Source organism: Cryptotermes secundus, unplaced genomic scaffold (genome assembly GCF_002891405.2).
Source record: "Cryptotermes secundus unplaced genomic scaffold, Csec_1.0 scaffold704, whole genome shotgun sequence".
In the NCBI taxonomy this organism is placed as follows: Eukaryota; Metazoa; Arthropoda; class Insecta; order Blattodea; family Kalotermitidae; genus Cryptotermes; species Cryptotermes secundus.
Window position 1 is genome coordinate 318,391 of NW_019731232.1, and position 20,872 is coordinate 339,262.

General features: G+C 40.1%; 1 protein-coding gene across 11 annotated transcripts in view; it reads left to right on the top strand.

Annotated features, from left to right (window-relative positions):
• Positions 1 to 20,872, top strand: part of LOC111866596 (sodium bicarbonate cotransporter 3) — a 239,096-nt gene that overhangs the window by 165,594 nt on the left and 52,630 nt on the right. For 10 of the 11 annotated variants that reach the window (XR_004513233.1, XM_023855710.2, XM_033752350.1 and 7 more), the window contains exons 3-5: positions 563 to 706; positions 11,493 to 11,552; positions 18,808 to 18,946. Coding sequence is in view for 10 of the 11 variants with exons in the window: in XM_023855710.2 (XP_023711478.1) it covers positions 563 to 706; positions 11,493 to 11,552; positions 18,808 to 18,946 (343 nt within the window). In the remaining variant the exon portion in view is untranslated. The remainder of the gene's footprint in view (positions 1 to 562; positions 707 to 11,492; positions 11,553 to 18,807; positions 18,947 to 20,872) is intronic. The other variant, XM_033752346.1, reaches the window with a different exon arrangement.

The following is a 20,872-nucleotide window of genomic DNA, read 5'->3' on the forward strand; positions in this document are numbered from 1 at the left end:
TTCCTGGGGATAAAGAGCGGCCCGGTTCGTAAGGTTGACAGCCTCACCACAATCTGTGAACCGATTGTGTAGAAAATGTGGGAACCTCGACGTCTTACAACCCTGTGGGCCTCCGAGGGATGGCTTTACCGTTATCTAGAGACTGAAATCATCAGCTAGGGGTGTGCAAATGCGTCCTGTTTCCGACCCGTAGGACATTCGTTTCATCTTGCAGTGATGTTCAGACATTATCACGAGAATTTCTTAATTTTCACTTTCTTGTGGGTGAAATCGAGAAAGTGTTGTAAACGGATAAAGCTAAGGCATTTCTCCGCTTACTTCAGTTTCCCCTGCAAATTCTCATTGTACCAAATACTCCATACTCATCTATCATCCGTGGCTAGTGCAATATTTTGTCACTAGGTTCTTCAGCACACTGTCAGTTCACAAAATAGTCCCATCAAACCCTCGAATATGAATTACTAGCCCCGTACTTGACCTAGAAGAAGATAAATTACTGTCCCCTACAGAATAATTTGTATGCATTGAGATGAGTGTGTGTAAAAATGGATTTCGTCTCCAGGTCACCGCGCTCATACGGTTTACGTTGGGGTTCATCTTCCCGGGAACAGACGCCGGTCTCATCATCGGCGCCACAAACACCACCACAAGAACGGGATCAACAAGGACCCGAATGCATCCGGCACTGAAGATGATGACCGGCCAAGTAAGTTATGCATTCATCACACTGTCTCTGTCCTGTCTTTTCCTTCAGACGGTCCTGTGACACCAGTGATATCAAAACTGCTTGGGATTCATACTTTCCTACGACGAAAAGAAGGCGAGCTAAAAGAACTACATGGAATGTAGTCCGCAAGCGGACTATACCGACCGAGCGACCGCCGTTTGTCGGCGAAGTCGGCCAACTTTAGCGGATAGAGGGTGTCACGTGGTCAGCGCAACGAATCCCCACGGCTCTTAATTTCGGTTTTCTAGACCGGAACCGCTATTTCCTTGAGGTTAGCGATTGGTTAACTGGTCGACCTTGACGAGTCTCAGCATCAATGTACCAATGGAAAGAGCAATGTTTGTCCGAAAGTTACGCCGATGTTTCATTCTTTCTTCCTTCCTTGTTTTCGTCTTCTTTGTTGAACAGTAAATGATGACGTAACGTGGTAATTGCCTCGCCTTCTCTTCGTTGGGATATGATAAGCTCTGTGGCACTGGGCACGCTACACAGAAAGAACGGTTGACCAAATTACCAAACGCTGTAGAATTGGTGCTATATTGTGTTGTGGTTGCGCCAACTTGTGATGGATATCGCTCATATGCGCATGCGAAGTGAGCCGTCCATGTGTTGTGTATTTAGTGCATGTGTACTTTTGATGTGGACGTACTGTACCTTTGTGTTTCATTTCCGCATGAGTGCCACTGTACCTTCTCTGTGTATTTTCATGTAGGTGCCTGTCTTTTTTAGCCTACTTTCCCAGGGTAGGCTTACGCGATCTCCGTCCTGCCTGTGTACCCTCTCTTGTCAAGCTTTTGAATGTATGAACCAATGCTTATGAAACTCGGTATGTATATCATGACACCTGAGCCCATCTCAACATCCTATTTCATAAATCCCTCCCATCAGTATGTGTATCCCTCCTAATGTTGCTAGGCAACGGCTCGGTAAACACTTTCACGCGGCAACGAATACTCGCAACAATACAAGAATCGTTGGACGCGTCATTTTCTGTGGTGTCCGTGCCGTGTCAAAGGAGAGTCTATGGGTCTGTGTAACTCCATGTCGTTGCTAGGTATAACTCGGTAAAGCGTTCCCGCTGCAAAGAAGAATTGGTAGAGGCATATTCTATATGGTTCATATATCAAAGGGAAGTAGGCTATTAATTCTTCACAGAACTTCTTGTTATGGAACAAATGCACATTTAAAAAGGTTTTCTTCATGTTTTGCTCCGAAGCATGGCTTATAATGTGCTATGAGCCTTTTTGAGAATCTTGGAGTTCATCATCATCATCATCATCAGTAATCTGTCAAGACGACAGGTCCACAGTCTCTTCCAAAACAATTCCTCCACTTAATGCGATCTAGAGCTTTCTCCTTCAAATGACAGTATCCTCTTCTGTCCCCAAGGTCATCCAGCATCTTCTTACGTCTTCTTCCTCGTCTTCTTGTCACAATAAAAAACCATTATTGTGATTGTATGACGCCGGTTATTGCACTTCATTCACAATGGTATCTAAAACCTCACATTTATCGCATACTCGGCAATTAATTACGTCATCCATGTTGCTGTGTATTAATTATTACCATAGTGCTAAACTGCATATACGCCTACATAGCATGAACGAGCATTTTTACGTCACTTTTACAGGCAGAAAATTCATCACAGCCGTGCGAGTTTTCCATTCACAACGATATCCATATGTTTACTGTCCCTCAGAACAGAAATATCAGGGTACACGGTCTCCCCACTCCTCTCTCTGACCATGTTGTACGTCATGTACTTACCCCCTCTTTACCTCCCCACTGACATCTATATTCCGATAGACAGTATCCGAGGTCAAACACGACTTGCTAACAAGCAGCGGAGATAAAAGCTAGGTGCTGACGTTGTGACTTCATTACGTACGACAAAGAGAACTCTATCCCCACCTCTGTAACTGTTTGTATAGAAATTTGCTAATCATTTTCTTTTCTCGCAATGGCGTCATAATTTAGATGCACCACTCTATTTGTGCAAGGTTAAAAAGATGGGCTTGTAAGCATTTAAACAAGGAATTTCCTGTCTTAAGAATGACTCGCTGTCTATCCTCAGGGAGCAATGGCCGTCTCCCCGTACAGCGAACTGCTGGTATGTGATAATATGGGCTCATATTTATGCAACACGGTTCTTTCAGTGGGCCAAATTCTGTGATGGTCAAATCTAAAAAAGTTCCCCCAGCCTGCTTCCTGTTTTGATGTGGGGGATCTTAAGTGGCCGCCACCTTAAAAATGTTTCGCCAGGTAATTTTGCAAACGTGACAAAACAAATATTTTTGCAAACGAACAGATATTACAAAGTGGGTTTAAAAAAGGCTACATTTGAATTTTAATGCACAAAACGATCGCTATGCAGAGACATTGCGGTAAATAATACTGTCACATGTATTAGTGACTAAAGACGCGGGTTTGGATTGGCGAATCGATTTATTGGATATTCGCAAGTCGTAACTACAGTTAATTAAAACACTTTAAGGGTCGCTGTAATTATAAAACATAAGTAAAGTCTTCGACGTCTTCTTACACTAGTCGTTACTAGGTAACGGATCTCAATAATGGCTATTCCTCTGCAAAGTTTTCCCTATTCGTTTCCTGGCAACGGATTCTAACACTGGAACTATAACTGTCACACTCCAGATACCACTGCACTACAGCACACAGAAAGTCTTCAACTCACACGCCAAGTCTTCACAGGCCGACTTCTAATTCCTCTTCAATTACGAACTTCCAGTGGCTATCTCCTACCGAGAATTGACTCACTCAAAGTCAAAGTCACATTGCGACTGACGGGCAGGCAGTCAATCAGTCAGTCAGTCATTCTTGGCGTCGAGCCCAATCTGGGACCTATGACTAGATATTTATTACTGTTTGACAGTTTCGGTCTTGTTATTGTGGGGCGCCCTCTCTGACGAGAGGACGGATCTGTCTTTTGTCAGAGTCATTGTCTCAGTAGTAAGTCATTTGTCACAATGTGAAGGATATTTACATGTTAAACCGTGTCTTGTGATGTGTGTTCCCTTCTTAGCTGCGAGTGCTGTAATTACAGCACTCGCACAGAATATAAGAAAAACGACCCTCATAGTGGAAGAACCACACGCAGTTTTTAATTAAGACACATAAGATGAATAATCTTAACAAGTTTTAGTGTGTGTAAATTTATTATAGTTGACGAATACGCGCGTTTTAAATACTTCTTAAATAATTTTATAAAGACATATAATGGCAAGCAATGCAAGTTTTTTTTTTCTGTGGCGCTACAGCCCAAATTTGGGCCTAGGCCTACCTCCATGAAACTCTCCGTTTCACTTCGGTTTACTAGATCTTACACATTCGGTAGGACTCCTTGGACGAGTGATCAGCTCGTCGCAAGGCCTCTACTTGTAGACAATCACAGAAGAACGCACACAAACATCCATGCCCTGAGTGGGATTCGAACCCACGATCCCGGCTTCCGAGCGAGCGAAGACAGTGCATGCCTTAGACGGCTCGGCTACCGTGACCGGCGAAGCAATGCAGTAGATTAGCGTAATAAGGCACCTGACGATGGCACTATGTTGCCGAAACATGTCGTGAAGTAACAGGTGAAATTGAGTGCACTACAAGACGGCCACTGTATACATATCATGGATGAAAATCAGTGCAACAGGACGCTAAAATACAACATTATCCCTCTATATGTCTACTCATCCGTCCGTCCACCCGTCTATAATTCTTTTGTTGGACCTTGGCCTCCTTTTCAATTTATTAATCTATGCACAGTCGATAGGACTCCTTAGACGGGGGATCAGCCAGTTGCAAGGCCGCAACCTACACACAGAATAACACAAATACAGAATAAAAGCACGCAGACATCCACGCCTTGAGTGGTATTCGAACCCACGATCCCAGCTTTCGAGCGAGCGAAAACATGTGTAAAATAATTTTGACTTTGATAATGAGTCAGATGAGTCCCTGTACGGGAGGCTGTCAAGATAGGACCTGAGCGCGTGAAGCTGAAGAATCTCCACTGTTAGAAGCCGTTATTAGGAACCGCTGGTGAAGACACAGGCTGTAAAACGCTAAGCTTTGCTATGGTGATTTATGAATTGGGGAGATTAGCGGTGGTGCTGCAGTTGTTTATAGTTCCGCTGGGTGTACTATAAAAGGCGAGTAAATCCATTCACCAATAAAATCCCCGTCTGTCGTCTGTCATACACGTTACAGTATTTACCGGAGCGAGAAATGTTTCCAAGCAGAATCAGAGGAAAAGAAAACTTGCATTTTATGGCCAGTACAGGTTTTCCGTTTGAATTTCAGTTATATAGATAGTTAGACAACAATTTTTGCGCTACGAATTAATATCTTATCTTGTACAGTCAGCAATCAGCAGTGGACTTTCCAGCATACGGGAGGATTACCGAAGTCTCATTTTCTAGACGAAGCTTTCTTGTACAAGTATTCATGTCTACATGCGTGTAAATAAATATTTAATGAAAGTATTATTTTTTTTTGCGTAAGAGCATGCACATTTTTATTGAGGTTATCTAAATAAACATTTTAAGTACTTAAGGTTATCTCTGTTATGTACTTAAGCAGTTTATATATGTTATCATGTCATTTGTAATTCCTTCTGTCAAGCGTTTCTCTTGTACACTGTATATTTTTAGAATCTTGTTGCGAAATATGTGAAATTAGATTTTAATATGAAATAAAATTATTTTAGTTTCGTATAGGCATATCAGAATTAATTAAAATTCGTTAGGCCCACGTATTTTGGTAAATAAACGTGTATTGGCCAGACTGCCCTCATTAAATGTTTATTTATGTACGTAATGCGAAGGTAAAGTTGTCCCTCTGCTTAATTAATTAAGCATTATGCCATGAAAACATATGGTGGAGTGGAGGGATAGCGCCACCATTCTTGACCTCGGCACTAGATGGAGGTGAGTGGTCAGCTTCACGCCCAGGTCGCTGTACCCCTGAGGAGGTCGCTGACTGTACTCATTTGGCTTATTGCGAAATGTACAATAATTTAAAAGAAAAAATATTAAATTAATTTCGATTGTCTGCTATTACCTCATAAGCGTCTCTCTTTGTAGGTACATAATTTCAGTTATCATGTTGTGGTCTCTTGGGTTATGATACCTTGTACTTTCATAGGAATTTACTGCCTATATCTTCAGATTCGAGGCTTGTACTGTGAGGCATCCGTTGCGTCGTGTACGAAGGTTTTAAGCAAGACGGTTACCAGATCCCGGTCCTGGTCAGTAGGAACGGTGAACTGGAAAACCGTCCTTTTCTTGGGCTTACCACACAGATTTCAACCCAGAAGACGTAGGCGGAATGTTTATTTGACAAGTTTGTATCAGCCTACAAGACTACACAGTGTCACAGTCAAGAATGCTGCAATCTGAGGAACCACCGGCGTGAAAACCTAAACTGCGATACAAATAATTAATGGACATCAACATTCTGCCTGCAGGATTTGAAGTTCACCCTGCGATTCCTATGAAGACTGAGTTATAAGGCCGTATAACTCTGTGGCTTTAGTCCACAAGCGAACTATGTCGACCGAAGTTAATGCCAACTTTAGCGGATAGAGGGTGTCCCATGGTCAGCGCGACGAATCCCCACGGCCGTTAATTTTGGTTTTCTAGACCGGAACCGCTACTTTTCCATTCAAGTAGCTCCTCAGTTATCCTCACGAGGCTGAGTGGACCCCGTTCCAGACCCACTACTTCTAAAAACATCTGGTAGTGCGAGGGAATCGAACCCGGGACCTCAGGATCTGTAGCCAGTAACTCTGACCACTAGACCACAGAGGTTGTATAGGCTCTTAAAATTCAACCGACGTTTCGGAAGAGTGTCGAAACGTCGAACAACTTTCAGAGGACTACACCGGCATTATATCCAAGAGGATATAATTTTTCGGCGTTCTGCCTCTTTTTTCCCTTTCGGAAACTCAAGACTATTTTTTATTGATAGTGGGGTGGGACTAAGTCCCTTGTACTGCGGCCACTTCTGGCCTATTGTACCAGCCCCAGATGATAGGTGAGGGTGACTGTAGAGCAATTGGTGGAATGAGGATTGGCAGGAGAAACTGAAGTACTTGGAGAAAACCTGCCCCAGGGCCATTTTGTTCACCACAAATCCCACTTGACCAGACCCGGGATCGAACCCGGGCCGCAAAGAACTCAAGACTATGTCCGAGAAGAAAATTTAGAATATGATGCCACTTCGAGTTATTTAAATTCGGGTCGTTTGGAAAGTCCACCAGCCGGTAACAGACGTATTGGCAGACAGTCCAATCTAAACTTGTACTCCCGCCTACACATGTGACAATACTATTACTGCTTGATTCTACACAGATCTGGGCCCATCTCGTAATATCTGGCCGTAACTTTATCATAAATTGCATAATGAGGCGCTTCATAACTTGTACCCTTCTCCAAGTATAATTAGAATGATCAAGTCAAGGGGATGGGGTGGGCAGGGCATGTAACACGAATGGGGGAGGAGAGGAATTCACGTTGGATATTGGTGGGAAAGCCAGAATGAAAGAGACCACTAGGAAGACCAAGGCATAGGTGGGTGGATAATATTAAAATGGATCTCAGAGAGATAGGATGGTATGGATTGGATTGTTCTGGTTCAGAATAGGGACCAGTGGAGGGCTCTTGTGAACACGGTAATGAACCTTCGGCTTCCATAAAATGCTGGAAAATTTTTGAGTACCTACAGAATTTGCAATTCCTCAAGAAGGGCTCAGCTGCCTGGGTAAGTAAGTAACTTTATCATGGTTTTCTGTGCCCATTGCACTTACATGTTCCAGTGCATATTTACTTCACCAGCTCCATGAGGCAGACTCCATCTTGAGAAACTAACCGTTACTCAGCAGATCAAGGAATTAATTGTCATTTATCGAACCCGCAGGTTCATTACTGTGTTTACCCGCCACTGGTCCCTCTTCTGAATCAGATGAATTCAATCAACACTCACATTATTTTAAGATTTATATTTGACCCACTTTTCCTCATTTTGAAAAAATAAAAGTAGGCATATGACAGCTCGCTGTGTGTCTGTGTATCCTCTCTATCAACGTTTGAATGGCTGGACCAATCTCTGAAACTCGGTTATGTATATCGTACCTGAGACCATCTCAGCGGCGTACTTCATAAATCCCGCCCATCAATCTGTGTGACTGTATGTATATCCCCCCTATCTTTGCTAGGCAACGGCTCTGTAAAAACTACGCCGCGGCATCGAATACGCACACTGCAATAAGAGAATTGTTGGACCGCGTCGTTTTCTGTGTCCTATCATAAAAATTATATTAGTTCTGCCGGGAACTTATTTTTTTTAATAATACTATCCCATCTACGCCTAGGTCTTCAGGTTTCCCGGCTACAATTTTGTATGCATTTCTGGCCCCTCCAGTTCGTGCTATATGCACCGCCTACCTCAACCTTGATTTTATTTGCTGAGGAGTGAAAAGTATGACGCGCCTCTTTGTGTTCTCCTGTTACTTCATCTTTGTTATGCGCAGATATTTTCTATATACCCGGTCTCGAACACATGTGCAATCAGATAAGGTATGAGATACTCGTAGTTGGGAGTTCTGGAAACCTGGCAACCGCTTCTGAGGATGGAGTGAACTCGGAGAAATGTCTAGAAATGCGCAGAATGAAGGAATGGATGGATGAATTAACTGTATTTCCAGCTCTTTATAACTCTAGACTAATTTGTATGTAAGTTAATTAACGATGTATCAGATTCAGAAATCATTTAACCTCGAATCGTATTGTCACGTGTTGAGTGACTGTAGACGGGGTCTGGATTGGCAGTCGGATTTAATGTACACTTCTACAACTCGTTACTACACCTTACAAATCATTATCACACAGTCACGTTGCTTGGTAGCGGCTTCCAACAGGAAACGTTCCTCTGCTTCCGGGCTCACGTCCTCGCAGGCTGGCGACCATCTCACATTAACATCATACTCTGACTGCTGGTTACGGCTGGTACTACTTCAGCTGCTAGCTCGCCGGCTGAATTGTGTGAGTGGATTTGGGGTTCTCACGGCGGTTACTATGAATGAGATGGTCCTGTGAGTCTAATGCCGTCTAGTTTGGAGCTGAGCTCATCTTGTCGCCTGCTTCTGCTGGTTTCTTGCTTGGCTTACCGTTCCATCCTGAAGAAGGAGGCGATACGTTCTTCCGAAACGTTGGGCTGCACTTTTCAAATTAACACATGCAAACAAAAGAACTACAAACTCCGTGGTTTTAGTCTGCAAGCGAACTGTACGGTAAAGGTAAATGTAAAGCTATCCCTGTAACAGGCCGTGAAGGCCCATGGGGTTGTGAGCCGTTGAGGCTCCAACATTTTCTAGACAATCGGCTCACAGATGGCGGTGTTATCAGCCTTACGCACCAGCCACCCAATACCTCTCAGGAAGATTCTTGGTACTCATTTCTGTTAGAGGCTGATTCGACCCCAGGACCAAAATGCGGCTGGAAGGGTTAGGTAAATTGAAAAATCCACCTCATCTGGATTCGATCCCGCGACCTTCCGGCTTGTAGCATAGCGCCTCAACCAACTACACTACCGCGTGCCCCCAGATTAATACATGCATTAAAAAGAAATGCATGCAAAGAGCCGCCCGCAGAAATGTCGTTCTTTGATGAAAGGTGTGGCAACAGGTGCTAAGTAGTTGGTTCACATAACAACACGCCTGACTTTTATTCCTGAGATGCTAGGTTCAGGTCTTCTCTGTGGGGGACTTAGGTTCTCACTGAGGTGAATATTAAGATTACTGCATTCCAGGATGTGATGCCATGTAGTTTTATAGGTAGGTACCAATATTTTTGAGGTAGCTCCTACCCTGAATGGAAGGGCTTTTGAGATCTATCTACTGGATGTATGTATGTATGTCTCGCTAGTGCCTGATTGGTTGGTCAGATTTTGTTCATATTCGATATTCAGGAATTCATCCATCTTGGGTTGATGCCTGGGGAAACTGACCATATAAGTTCCAAAAATTGGGGCTCTTCAGATGGCACTAAAACACAGAATGGAGATTTTCTTGAAAACATCTCTACATTTTTTATTTTATTAATTTATAGATACCGTATCCCTAAATCAAGCTGCATAGGTGGTATCTTCAGGAAAATAGTGGTAAGCATATTATGGGCTGGCCGGATTTCATTGTCCGGTACTCAGTAACAAACAGTGGTCTATGGTGCAAGAATCAGTTTTGTTTCATGCTAATGTACATAGGTAAGTCAATAAGTAAGTTACAAATGGATATAGAACTTAAACAAATAAGAGTACTGATTTGAAAAATGCTTTTATTTCTCAACATAATCTCCCTGTACATTGAGGCACTTGTCCCATCATCTCATGAGCCCATGAAAACCAGCGGCATACAATTCTTTGGGATGCTCTTGCATGACAATGCGCGTCCCCAATGCTGCCAACAAGACAAATGAGATGCTGCAAAATTTCAAGTGGGAAGTCCTCGAGCATCCTCCATATAGCCCCGACCTTGCTCCAAGTGACTTCCATTTGTTCGGCCCTCTTAAACATTATATTTTGGCTGAACATTTTCCTGATGATGAAGCTGTAGAAAGGGATGTCACCGCCTGTTTCCGACAGCAGCCCAAAGAATTCTATGCTGCTGGTTTTCAGGGGCTTGTGAAATGATGGGACAAGTACCTGAATGCACAGGTTGAGAAATGAAAACATTTTTCATATCAGTACTCTTATTTGTTTAAGTTCTATGTACATTTGTAACTTACTTATTGACTTACCCTCGTAGTCAAGGTCAGCCATGCATGAAAAAGTATGTACAATGTTTTTGCACCTTTTTTTAAAATTACAATGAATATTGGTTGCTCTTGCTCATAACTTTGCCATTAATTTGTGGTAATCTAAACATGTTATACAACAACATAAATAAAACTGCTTTGAAGGTTACAACACCAATTATGGGGTTTGTCACAATGTTTGGAAGTTTCATGTTGTTTCACAGAGTTTTGAGAAAATTGATCAGTTTTAACCTTTGACCGGAGGCGGGGTTGTTGTTGCATATCTTGTTGCCTGGGGTAGCAGGCTTGTGTCAGTTCTGATTTCATCCATGTTAATCATGTGTAATTTATAGTGAATATTATGTGCAAATAAGAGACATTTTTACTACATAAACGTCAATATGTAAGATGTTAAAATTTAGTAAATTCAAAAGGGTTCTGATGATGGTGTACAACACACAGATTTACTGGATTTTTGGACTTTTTCCATAGTCTGGTATGTTTGAAAATAGAAAACATGACATTTCGGAAAATGGATCTGTTTATGTCCTCAGGTGAGGTGGGAGGGGGGGGGAAGACACCTACTCAGTTGGGCCCCATAGAAAAAACTAATCTCCAGTGATAGAGATTAGCTCTTTCTAAGGGGCCCAACTGAATAGGTGTCTTCCCCATCTCACCAGAAGATGGAAACAGATCCAGTTTCTGAAATGTTGTATTTTCTATTTTCTAGAACATTGGATGATGAAGAGGTCCAAAAATCCAGTAATTATGTTAAAATCTAGTTAAAACTCTATTTAAATGTACCCATATTCCTGAATTACTTGAAGTGTTAAGAAACAAGTGGTGTTTGCTTTTGGTTTGGTCTTGTTGCATATCTGTCTGTCTCCCATAATACTGCAGGCTAGAGCTCGTTGTGCATTTGCTGATATTTGAATGGATTCTGTGGCAATCTTGGTTTTCAGGGCAAATCCTTGTGCCCCGGCGTGGCCGTATGGGCAGCATAACAGATGATGGTGAAATATGTAAGCAATTCCTGTGCTTTCTCTGCCAAGATTGTAGTGCAACCGCTTACATGCTTTCCTTGTTTTGTGTCTTGCTTCCAGCTGCAGAACGGTATATAAATGTTAACTCTGACAAAGTGAACTTATATAACAAATGACCATAATAAGAATGGTGCCTTGTCTTTATTATAGTTTGGAATTCCACCAATTTTGTTTTAATGTTCAAACTGCATGCAGAGTAAGAGTTGTAATAAGAAGAAACTTCACATTGTGGTCTTCTAGGTTATGATACCATGTTGTCTGATATGAGGATATAAATGTTTTGGAGGAGACTACTGTCGCTGTCTACCTTGAAGATGAAGGTATATGTTTGTCAGATACAATGGTACCTACCTACCAGACTTCACGATGTCTTAACCTAGAAGACTGCAATATGAATTGTCACTGCTCTCAAAACTCAAATCCTATACATCAATAAACTCCAAATAATTGATGGACTGTAAATTGCTTAAGACAAATTGCATGGTACTTCTCACTTCACAGCTGGAAAAATATGTTATTAGGTGTTCTGATAAATTAATGCTGCTCTTTATTAAGTTGTTAATTTCGTTTTTATTTAAAAAAGATACAGCTTTATGTTCATTTTAAGTTGCATAATAATTAATAATGCCTTTCTTGTAAATTAATATTTAACCCTATAAAACACAGTGCTTACTGCTGTACTTATTACTAAGAATCTGTGCACTTTGCCTGTAGAGTGTATGTATGTGCTTTATATGATTCTCAGAATAAACTATGCTAATTGGTGCATCGGGGTACGTGGTAGCGTATTTGGTGGAGGGGCTATGCTACAAGCTGGAAGGTCACGGGTTCAAGTCCCGATGAGGTCATTGGATTTTTTCAGTTGACCTAATCCTTCCAGCCGCACTAGGCCCTGGGGTTTACTCAGCCTCTAACAGAAATGAGTACCAGGAATTAATTAAATAATTTTCCTGGGGAGTAAAGCGCGGCCGGCGCATAAGGCTGACAACCTTACTGCCATCTTTGAGCCGATTGTCTAGATAATGTGGGAGCCTCAACGTCTCACAACCCTATGGGCCTTCACGGCCTGGTACAGGGATAGCTTTACTTTACTTTAAATTGGTTCATCTGTGTAATTGAGATGGAGAATGTTTTCTGGGTTGTAGGAACTCAATTTTTAAGTCTCATATGCATGGTCTTCAAATTTAAAAATATTAAGTCTTCCTTTTGTATTCATGTTAGATGATCTTCAGAAACACTGTGATTGTTTATGTTGCTCATTAATATGAATTGTGATCTGGCCATATAGATTGTATTTTTCTTTTTAAATTTGCTTAGTGGGGGGTGGAGTCCAGTTAGGTCCACTCTGCACGGTGGCCACTGATTGGCCTATTGTAGCCTGCCCCAGTTGATTATGATGATGGAGAATTTGGTGGAATGAAGATTGGCAGGGGAAACCGAAGTACTCGGAGAAAACCCGCCCCAGCGCCACTTTGTCCACATAATCCCACATAAGCAGACCTGGGATCGAGCCTGGGCTGCTGTGGTGGGAAGCCAGCGACTAAATGCTTGAGATATGGCGTGGCCATATAGATTGTATCCTGAAAGAAGGTTTGAATATACATTTATTCAGTGAAATGTTATTATGAATGTAGTCAGTGTTTTGTTCATTTGAAGTATGTGTTCCAGTATGCTAATTCTCATCAAGTGTTAGATGATTTAATTTTTGCCAAAAAGAACCATCCCTTCAAAAAGTCTGTGGCAAATGAAATTATCCTGTATTGTTAGATAAGTCCTGTGTAATCAACTCCACGTTTTTAAAACCCTTCAAAATGTATTGATACTCATTTTTGAATTGTATTTTTGCTCATATCATGTTGGTGTATGCATTTCAACATATGTTGTTAACTGATAATCAGTCATCAAATTGCATCATTCTTATGGGTTAATTTTTTCCCTTTGATATTTTGGGGCACAAATAAGGGTTGTCAGTTTGAAATCTGCCTCTAATAAATGCAAAATTTATGTCACACAACTTATATGACAGGTGTCCTTAAATGTAGAAAGTCCCCCCCTTCATGTGACATGGTTGATGTTGGGAAATTTCCAGTTGACTACAGAGCCAGGGCTTAATGTTAGTATATAGCAACAGAAGATTTTCTGATAGTAGAATTAACTGGATTGTGAACCAGATTACTTGTGTTTTGTCTGATGTTGATTTCTGACATTATATCGACTTTACTTAAGCACTTTAAGTGGGCTGCCTGCATTCAAGCCATCCTTGGACTTTATCCACTGGAATTTTCCTTAGTAAGATGATAAAAAGCACTTTCTTGATCAGATCATACATGAAGGATTAATACAAACAATATGCTTCTTACATGTTACTGGTTTGATTTATCTTTATATCACAAAAGCTGGGGTATAAATTATTAAGTCAAGATAAGTAAATTGATATATATTGCTTAATGGTGTGTACATATTGTTCTCAAAGTATAATATAAGTTTATGAGTTATGTCATTTTCTTTGCTGTCACTGGTCTGTTATATTATTCTTTAATTAATAGTAAAAATAACATTATCCTGAGCTTTTTGTTAGTTGAATATACAAGACTTCATGCTTAATTTTCTCCTATATATAAGTATCTTACCTTTTATTATAGTTAACATTGTTTTGCCGCTTTAGCTTGAATATATTTGATGCAATTCACTGTTATGTGGTAGACCATTATAATTTTAGATTAATTGTTAACAAACACTAGAAATTACCATCAGTGTCAAATTTGACATTACAAAAATATTCAGTACTAATGCGTTATTGCATGTTTTTATTGGGAAGAGGTGGTCAAACTGATATGTAGTATAAATGGAATTTAATAGACAGAAAATATTTTGTTTAGTCAGTAAAATCAGTGAACTTGCAAAGATAAAGGAACTATATTATTCTTTAAGTTGCATACATGTACCAAACCAAGAAATGACAGAACTGTGATTTAGAAAGTAACCAGAATATTAGAGTTAATTTTACCGACCACACAACACGTTTTTTATTTACTGTCGCACTACATGTTTCGACCTCAAGAGGTCATCCTCAGGTGTACGAACACAGTTGCACAATCACACGCAATCACATTCGTNAAATAAGTGGAAAAACGAATGTGATTGCGTGTGATTGTGCAACTGTGTTCGTACACCCGAGGATGACCTCTTGAGGTTGAAACATGTAGTGCGACAGTAAATAAAAAACGTGTTGTGTGGTCGGTAAAATTAACTCTAATATTCATTAAAATACACAACAGGATGCAACAAACAATTAAAAAGTAACCAGAAGTTCTGGGGAGAACCTTTGATATCTTACCTTCGTTTGAATACTTCAGTCTATATTTTGAGGCTAGCAATAACTAGCTCCCAACTTAAAGGCTTACACTGCTGCCATGTTGGTATTCTTAATGACAGGAATTTGAAAGGTACATTGGTGTGACTTGTAATGGTATGATGCTTATACCAAATTTTATGAATCCACTACTTGATTCATAAGTTATTGTTGGTGTATAGGTATGCAGCTGTACTTGTAGTTATATCATAAGCCAACATTTCCCTATCCCTCATTTAAAAATTAGAAATATATTCTATGGCAACTTAAAATATATAACTTTTTTGTAAGTAAAACAAATTCTTTAAAGAAGATTGCTATCAATTTACAATTAAAGTACTGAGAGATGAAATTGTGATTTCAGTAGTTTCCAGAGGCTTTCTAAATGAGAACATGGTCACTGGATGTCCTTTCACACCTAAACAAAGAAGATTTCTATCTATCAATTTGCTGTGGCACTTCCATTTCAAGAAATGAAGGCACACATACATACATACATACATACATACATACATACATACATACATACATACATACATACATACATACATACATACATACATCAGCGTTTCAGAGTATTCACAAGTGTGCAACTGGCACTGAATATAAAACTTGTCAAACAACAGTCACAAGACAATCACAGATAAAATCACAGAAACATCAATTCAAGCATAGTTAAAATCTAAACTGAATACCTCAAATAAATAGATACAATGTTACACATACAATTATACCAACAAGATAATTAGCAATACATAATAATTCTCCTTCCTTAACTTACACTTACGCTTAATGTCTATATTAATGCCTACTGTGGGACATCCATAAGTCAGCATGCACTCCCCTTCTATTCCTTAGCTGTTGATCCCGACAGAAGAGCAAAAATTCATCAACAGTATATGATGGATTATGTATTAGGACATCCCTTATTTCACTTATAAACTGTTTTTTGTCATGTACTAAGTTAGATAAATATCCGGGCACGAAGTTGACCACTTACATCTATCCTGTGCTGAAGTTAAGAATTTGTAGAGTTATTCCTCAGCCCTCCCTCTATGTTTTCATGGCAAGTTCCTTAATTACTTAACCACAGGGACAAATTTAAACAGCAATAGAAGTTCTGACCTTTGATAAAGTGTCATAAAATAATTTGTGATTTTTTAAAAATATTTATATGAATATAATATTTTGAGTTTGAATTGTTGGGGAACATGACGTTTATATTTCCTTCCACCAGAGTTGGCTTGTGGCGGCACTGAACAAATGGAACGCAGAGGAACTGTCAGATCAGTGACCTCGCCTTGTTTCTTTTAAGTAATGATGAACTGGGTTATGTTTGAATGCATTGAGGATTATGGAAAAAATGTTTGTAGTTTACTGATTCTATTACAAAATTAACTCATTGAAGGGCCGCACCATAGCTGAAGCGGTTAGTCGCTGGTTTTGCACCACAGTGGCCCGGGTTCGATCCTGGGTCTGGTCAAGTGGGATTTGTGGTGCACAAAGTGGCGCTGGGTCAGGTTCTCTCTGAGTACTTTAGTTTCCCCTGTCAATCTTCATTCCACCAAATTCTCCATCATCATAAACACCCAGGGCAGGTATAATAGGCCAATCTGTGGCCACCGTGCTGAGTGGAACCAGTTTGACTCAACCCTCCACTAAGCGAAATTAAAAAAAAAAGTCATTGAAAGACGAGGTTTAGTCACTAATTACATTACTATGTAAATATGTTTGTTGATCACAACAATTTTATACTTCTAATAAATAACTGATAAACTCAAATTGTTGATAAATCAGTTAGTAGTGACATACATGACAGGATGCAAAACATACGAATGAAGATTAATTACATATTACAGATGGACATCCTCACTTATACATGCCAAATTTTTGTAAGTAAATATCCAGTTGGTCCACACTGTTTTAACAAAATGGTGAGTAGAAGAATATATGTAATATAAAATGCTGGATATTTCTTGACTGAGTAAAGGTAAAGTTGTTTCTGTGACCGACTAAGCACTGTGCCATCAAGGGGGCATGCGGTAGTGTAGCTGTTTGAGGTATGCTACAAGCCGGAAGGTCACAGGTTCAAGTCCCGTTGTTGTCATTGGAGTTTTTCAATTGACCTAATCCTTCCAGCCCCACTATGGCCTGGAGTCGACTCATCCTCTAACAGAAATGAGTAACAGGAATATTCTTGGAATATTCTTGGGGGTAAAGGGCGGCTGGCGCATAGGGCTGACAACCTTGCCACAATCTGTGAGCCAATTGTCTAGAAAATGTGGGAACCTCAACATCTCATAACCCTATGGGCCTCTATGGCCTGTTATTATTATTATTACTATTATTATTATTATTAGAGGGGGTGGGTTTCCCCATGCACCACGACTAATAGTCTATTGTACTTCCCCCTTTGATATTCTACCAGTCGCCATACCCTACCAGTACTGGTGCATGCTATCAGCCCCGTTCAGCCAACGAGGTCGGCCCTTGGTACCTCGATACTTTCCCCATCTACCAGAGGCATTGGAAACTACTTGGACACTACTACGACACGGGACCCACGGCTTAAAGTCCCTCCCGGAGGACTTATTCCCTGAATTTTTCCGCCCTTAAAAATTCCATGACCTCCGCCGGGTTTGAACCCGCGTACCTTGAGTCATGAGGTTGGAACGTTACCCCTAGACTACAGAGGCCGCTCTCCACGGCCTGTTACAGGGATACCTCTATTTTTTTCTTTTTACTTATTATGCCATGAAGACATAAAGGGGAGTAGTGGTACAGCTCCACTGTTCTTGACCTCGGCACCAGATAGAGGTGAGTTGAGTATTTCTTGATTAGCTGGACACTATTAGCTTTTCAAGAAGGACTCTTCTCCATGGAGTTAGTTAATTTCCATGCAGTAATGAGGTAAATTTATTGCAAAATTAGCATATTGACTAATTTATATATGTAAGGCCTATACAACTTATTAAATGGATACTGAAACTATTTATGCTGGCATTCACATTAGTTCAATAAGTGACATATTTGGACACATGCTGTAATGTCATATTTAAAACTGTGAAATTGTTGGTGTATATTGACTGTTGTTTATATAGTTGTTACTTTCCTGGAAGTTTCCTAATTTAATCACTGAATGCGTTTGCTGTTTCCCCCATTCTACACATCCATTCCATTGTAAGACTCCTAGACATCTTTACCCTAAGAACATGAGGTGACCATAATGGATCATGAATAAGTTCCAGAAGCTTGTGATGATGGTACATCAATACAATTATTGTGTTTTGCGACATTACACATTATCCCGTTTCTTTTATCTAAAACACAATGTTTAGGAGAATGGAATCTATCACCATCTTCAGGTAAAAATCTACTCAGTTTGGACCAGTTGATAGAACTAGTCCCTTCTCTCCAGAGATAAGGAGTAGCTTTACTGATTTGTCTTAACTCTCGCTGATGGTTTGTGTTGTAGTTGATTTATATACCATCTCTTGTGTTGGTGTTTGTGTCATCATCCTTTCCAGTATTAACCCTATGGAAGCCTGGTGCAGATATTACAAAGCCAGATCCTTCCACCATTTCATAGTTCTTCCTGTCCTGTAATATCCAGAATTGCCGGTTTTATCTGTTTTAGCTCATTTATGCTGTATAAACACGTGTATTACTTTAGGGTAACTTATATATCAAAATGTAGCAGTGTATATAATGAAAATAAAAGTAATTGCAGATTACTATTTTCTGGGATGTGACATGTGTTTTGATAGGTGCAGACATTTCCGAGGAACCTACTGCCTCCATCTTCAGAGCAGCTGCTTGTAGTTTCTAACTATTGGTCAGCATTATACAGATTTGTTACCGTAATTACTCTTAATGTTGCAGTCACACCGCCAGCACAGCGTGTACAGTTCATACTCGGAGAAGATGTCGATGACGGAATGCATGAACCACATCCTCTCTTTGCTGAAATGGGAGAGTTGGTGCATGATGGCAATGACATGGAATGGAAAGAAACCGCCAGGTAACCGGTTTTAGTAATTATTGATACATACTGATCGAAATGTTATATGAGTGGATTGGTAGATGGTTTCGTCTGATTTTATTATAGCCTCCAGCCCAAGAAATTGTGCCTGTGCTTAATTTGCAGTAGTATAATTTGTTGAGGCACTGTGCTACAAGTCAGAAGGTCACAGGATCAATTCCCAGTGAGACCATTGGATTTTTCAGTTGACCTAATCCTTCCAGCTGCATTCATGGCCCTGGGGTTAACTCAGCCTCTAACATAAATGAGCACCAGGAATCTTCCTGGGGCGTAAAGGGGGGCCAGTACATAAGGCTGACAATCTCACCATCATCTGTGAGCTGATTGTCTAGAAAATGTGGAAGCCTCAACATCTCATAACCTTAAGTGGTCTTGTCTAGAAAATGTGGAAGCCTCAACGTCTCATAACCTTAAGGGGTTTTGCATTCTGTTACAGGGATAACCTTAACTTTTTTTACCTTTATGCATGCTTAATTAAGCACAGTGCTATGAAGGTGATGGGAATCAGAGACGGTTGGTTGTCTGGTGATTCCCTAGACTTACATTTAAGAGGTACCAGCTTAAAATGTCAACTAGGACACTGGCTATCTTGCCTGTGATTTTTAGTGATTTCCTCATTCTCTAAACAAATTCCAGAATGGTACCTCATTTAGGCTATTAGTGTTTCCTTTCATATCCTTTCCAAATAAAGTTAACAAACAGTAATATTCAGTGCTCTATAATGAGAGACACCAACAGTATCGTAAAATAATCCACAAAAGAAGAATAGAGTTAGTGGGGGGGAATGGAGGTACAGCTCCACATATTCTTGATCTCAACATTAGATGGAGGTTAGAAGTCAGCTTCATGCCTGGCCACCTTGCAACCAGGATAAGAGCCCCCAGTTGCCCATTGGGTAGAAGAAGGCTAGATGGACCCCAAGGCTGGTCTGGATACCGTGGAGAAGAGAAAATCTCTTGTTCCTTCTTTGGATCAAAATACAATTGGAGCCTGCTATGATCTTTAAACCAAAATACAGTATCTTAAGCATAATATCTCATATTATTGTAAATTTTATGCAGAAACAATCACAAAATTGTACAGTCATTAATCTGTCACTTTTATTGGTCTCATCATGCTGGGAGGAGTATCTGAAGAAACATAGGTGTAATAATTCTATCAGAGCTTTCTGTTTAAAACTGACTGATGGGTGTGCAAAATGGATTAAATTTACATACAGTGTAAACTGAGTTATTCATGGCACATCATACAGAAGGGTGTGTGGTTTACTCATATATAAGGTGGACTAAATCTACAAACAGTATATTTATTTATTTATTTAATTATTTATTTCATATCCATGGATCATTATACGTGATATAGGACAAGTCATTTCTTTTTTATAATATAAACTGATTATTCATGGCTTGTCATATGGAAGCGTGTTCTTTATGTAAAGTGGACTAGATCTACAAAGAGTATAAACTGAGTTATTCGTGGTACATCATACTAATTAATGTTACATATTTTATTAATATATTTCTGGAAACTTGAATTAAATTTTGTAGGAACAGTCAAATTCAGTGTTACCCTGTGCTGGTCCATCCTGTAATTCACTTTGTCTGCACTCCCACGTTTCTTACAGAGTAAATATTGAAGTACCAAATGTAAACACATTACTTGGAATTAAGAAAGCAGGAGGACAACTTAAGTATACTTATCTGGGGTTTAAAGTAATTGAATTGAAAGACAGTCATGCTTGATAAATCTGAGCATGTTTACATTTTTGCTATAGGAAGTATAGCATGGTGAACTTTGCATTCTGAGGTTAAGTATATATAATATTCAGTTTGAAAATGGTTCAGGTTTGTATACGCCAAATAGCGGAGACAGGAATACAGTCTGAGCTTGGATCTGTGCTTTTAA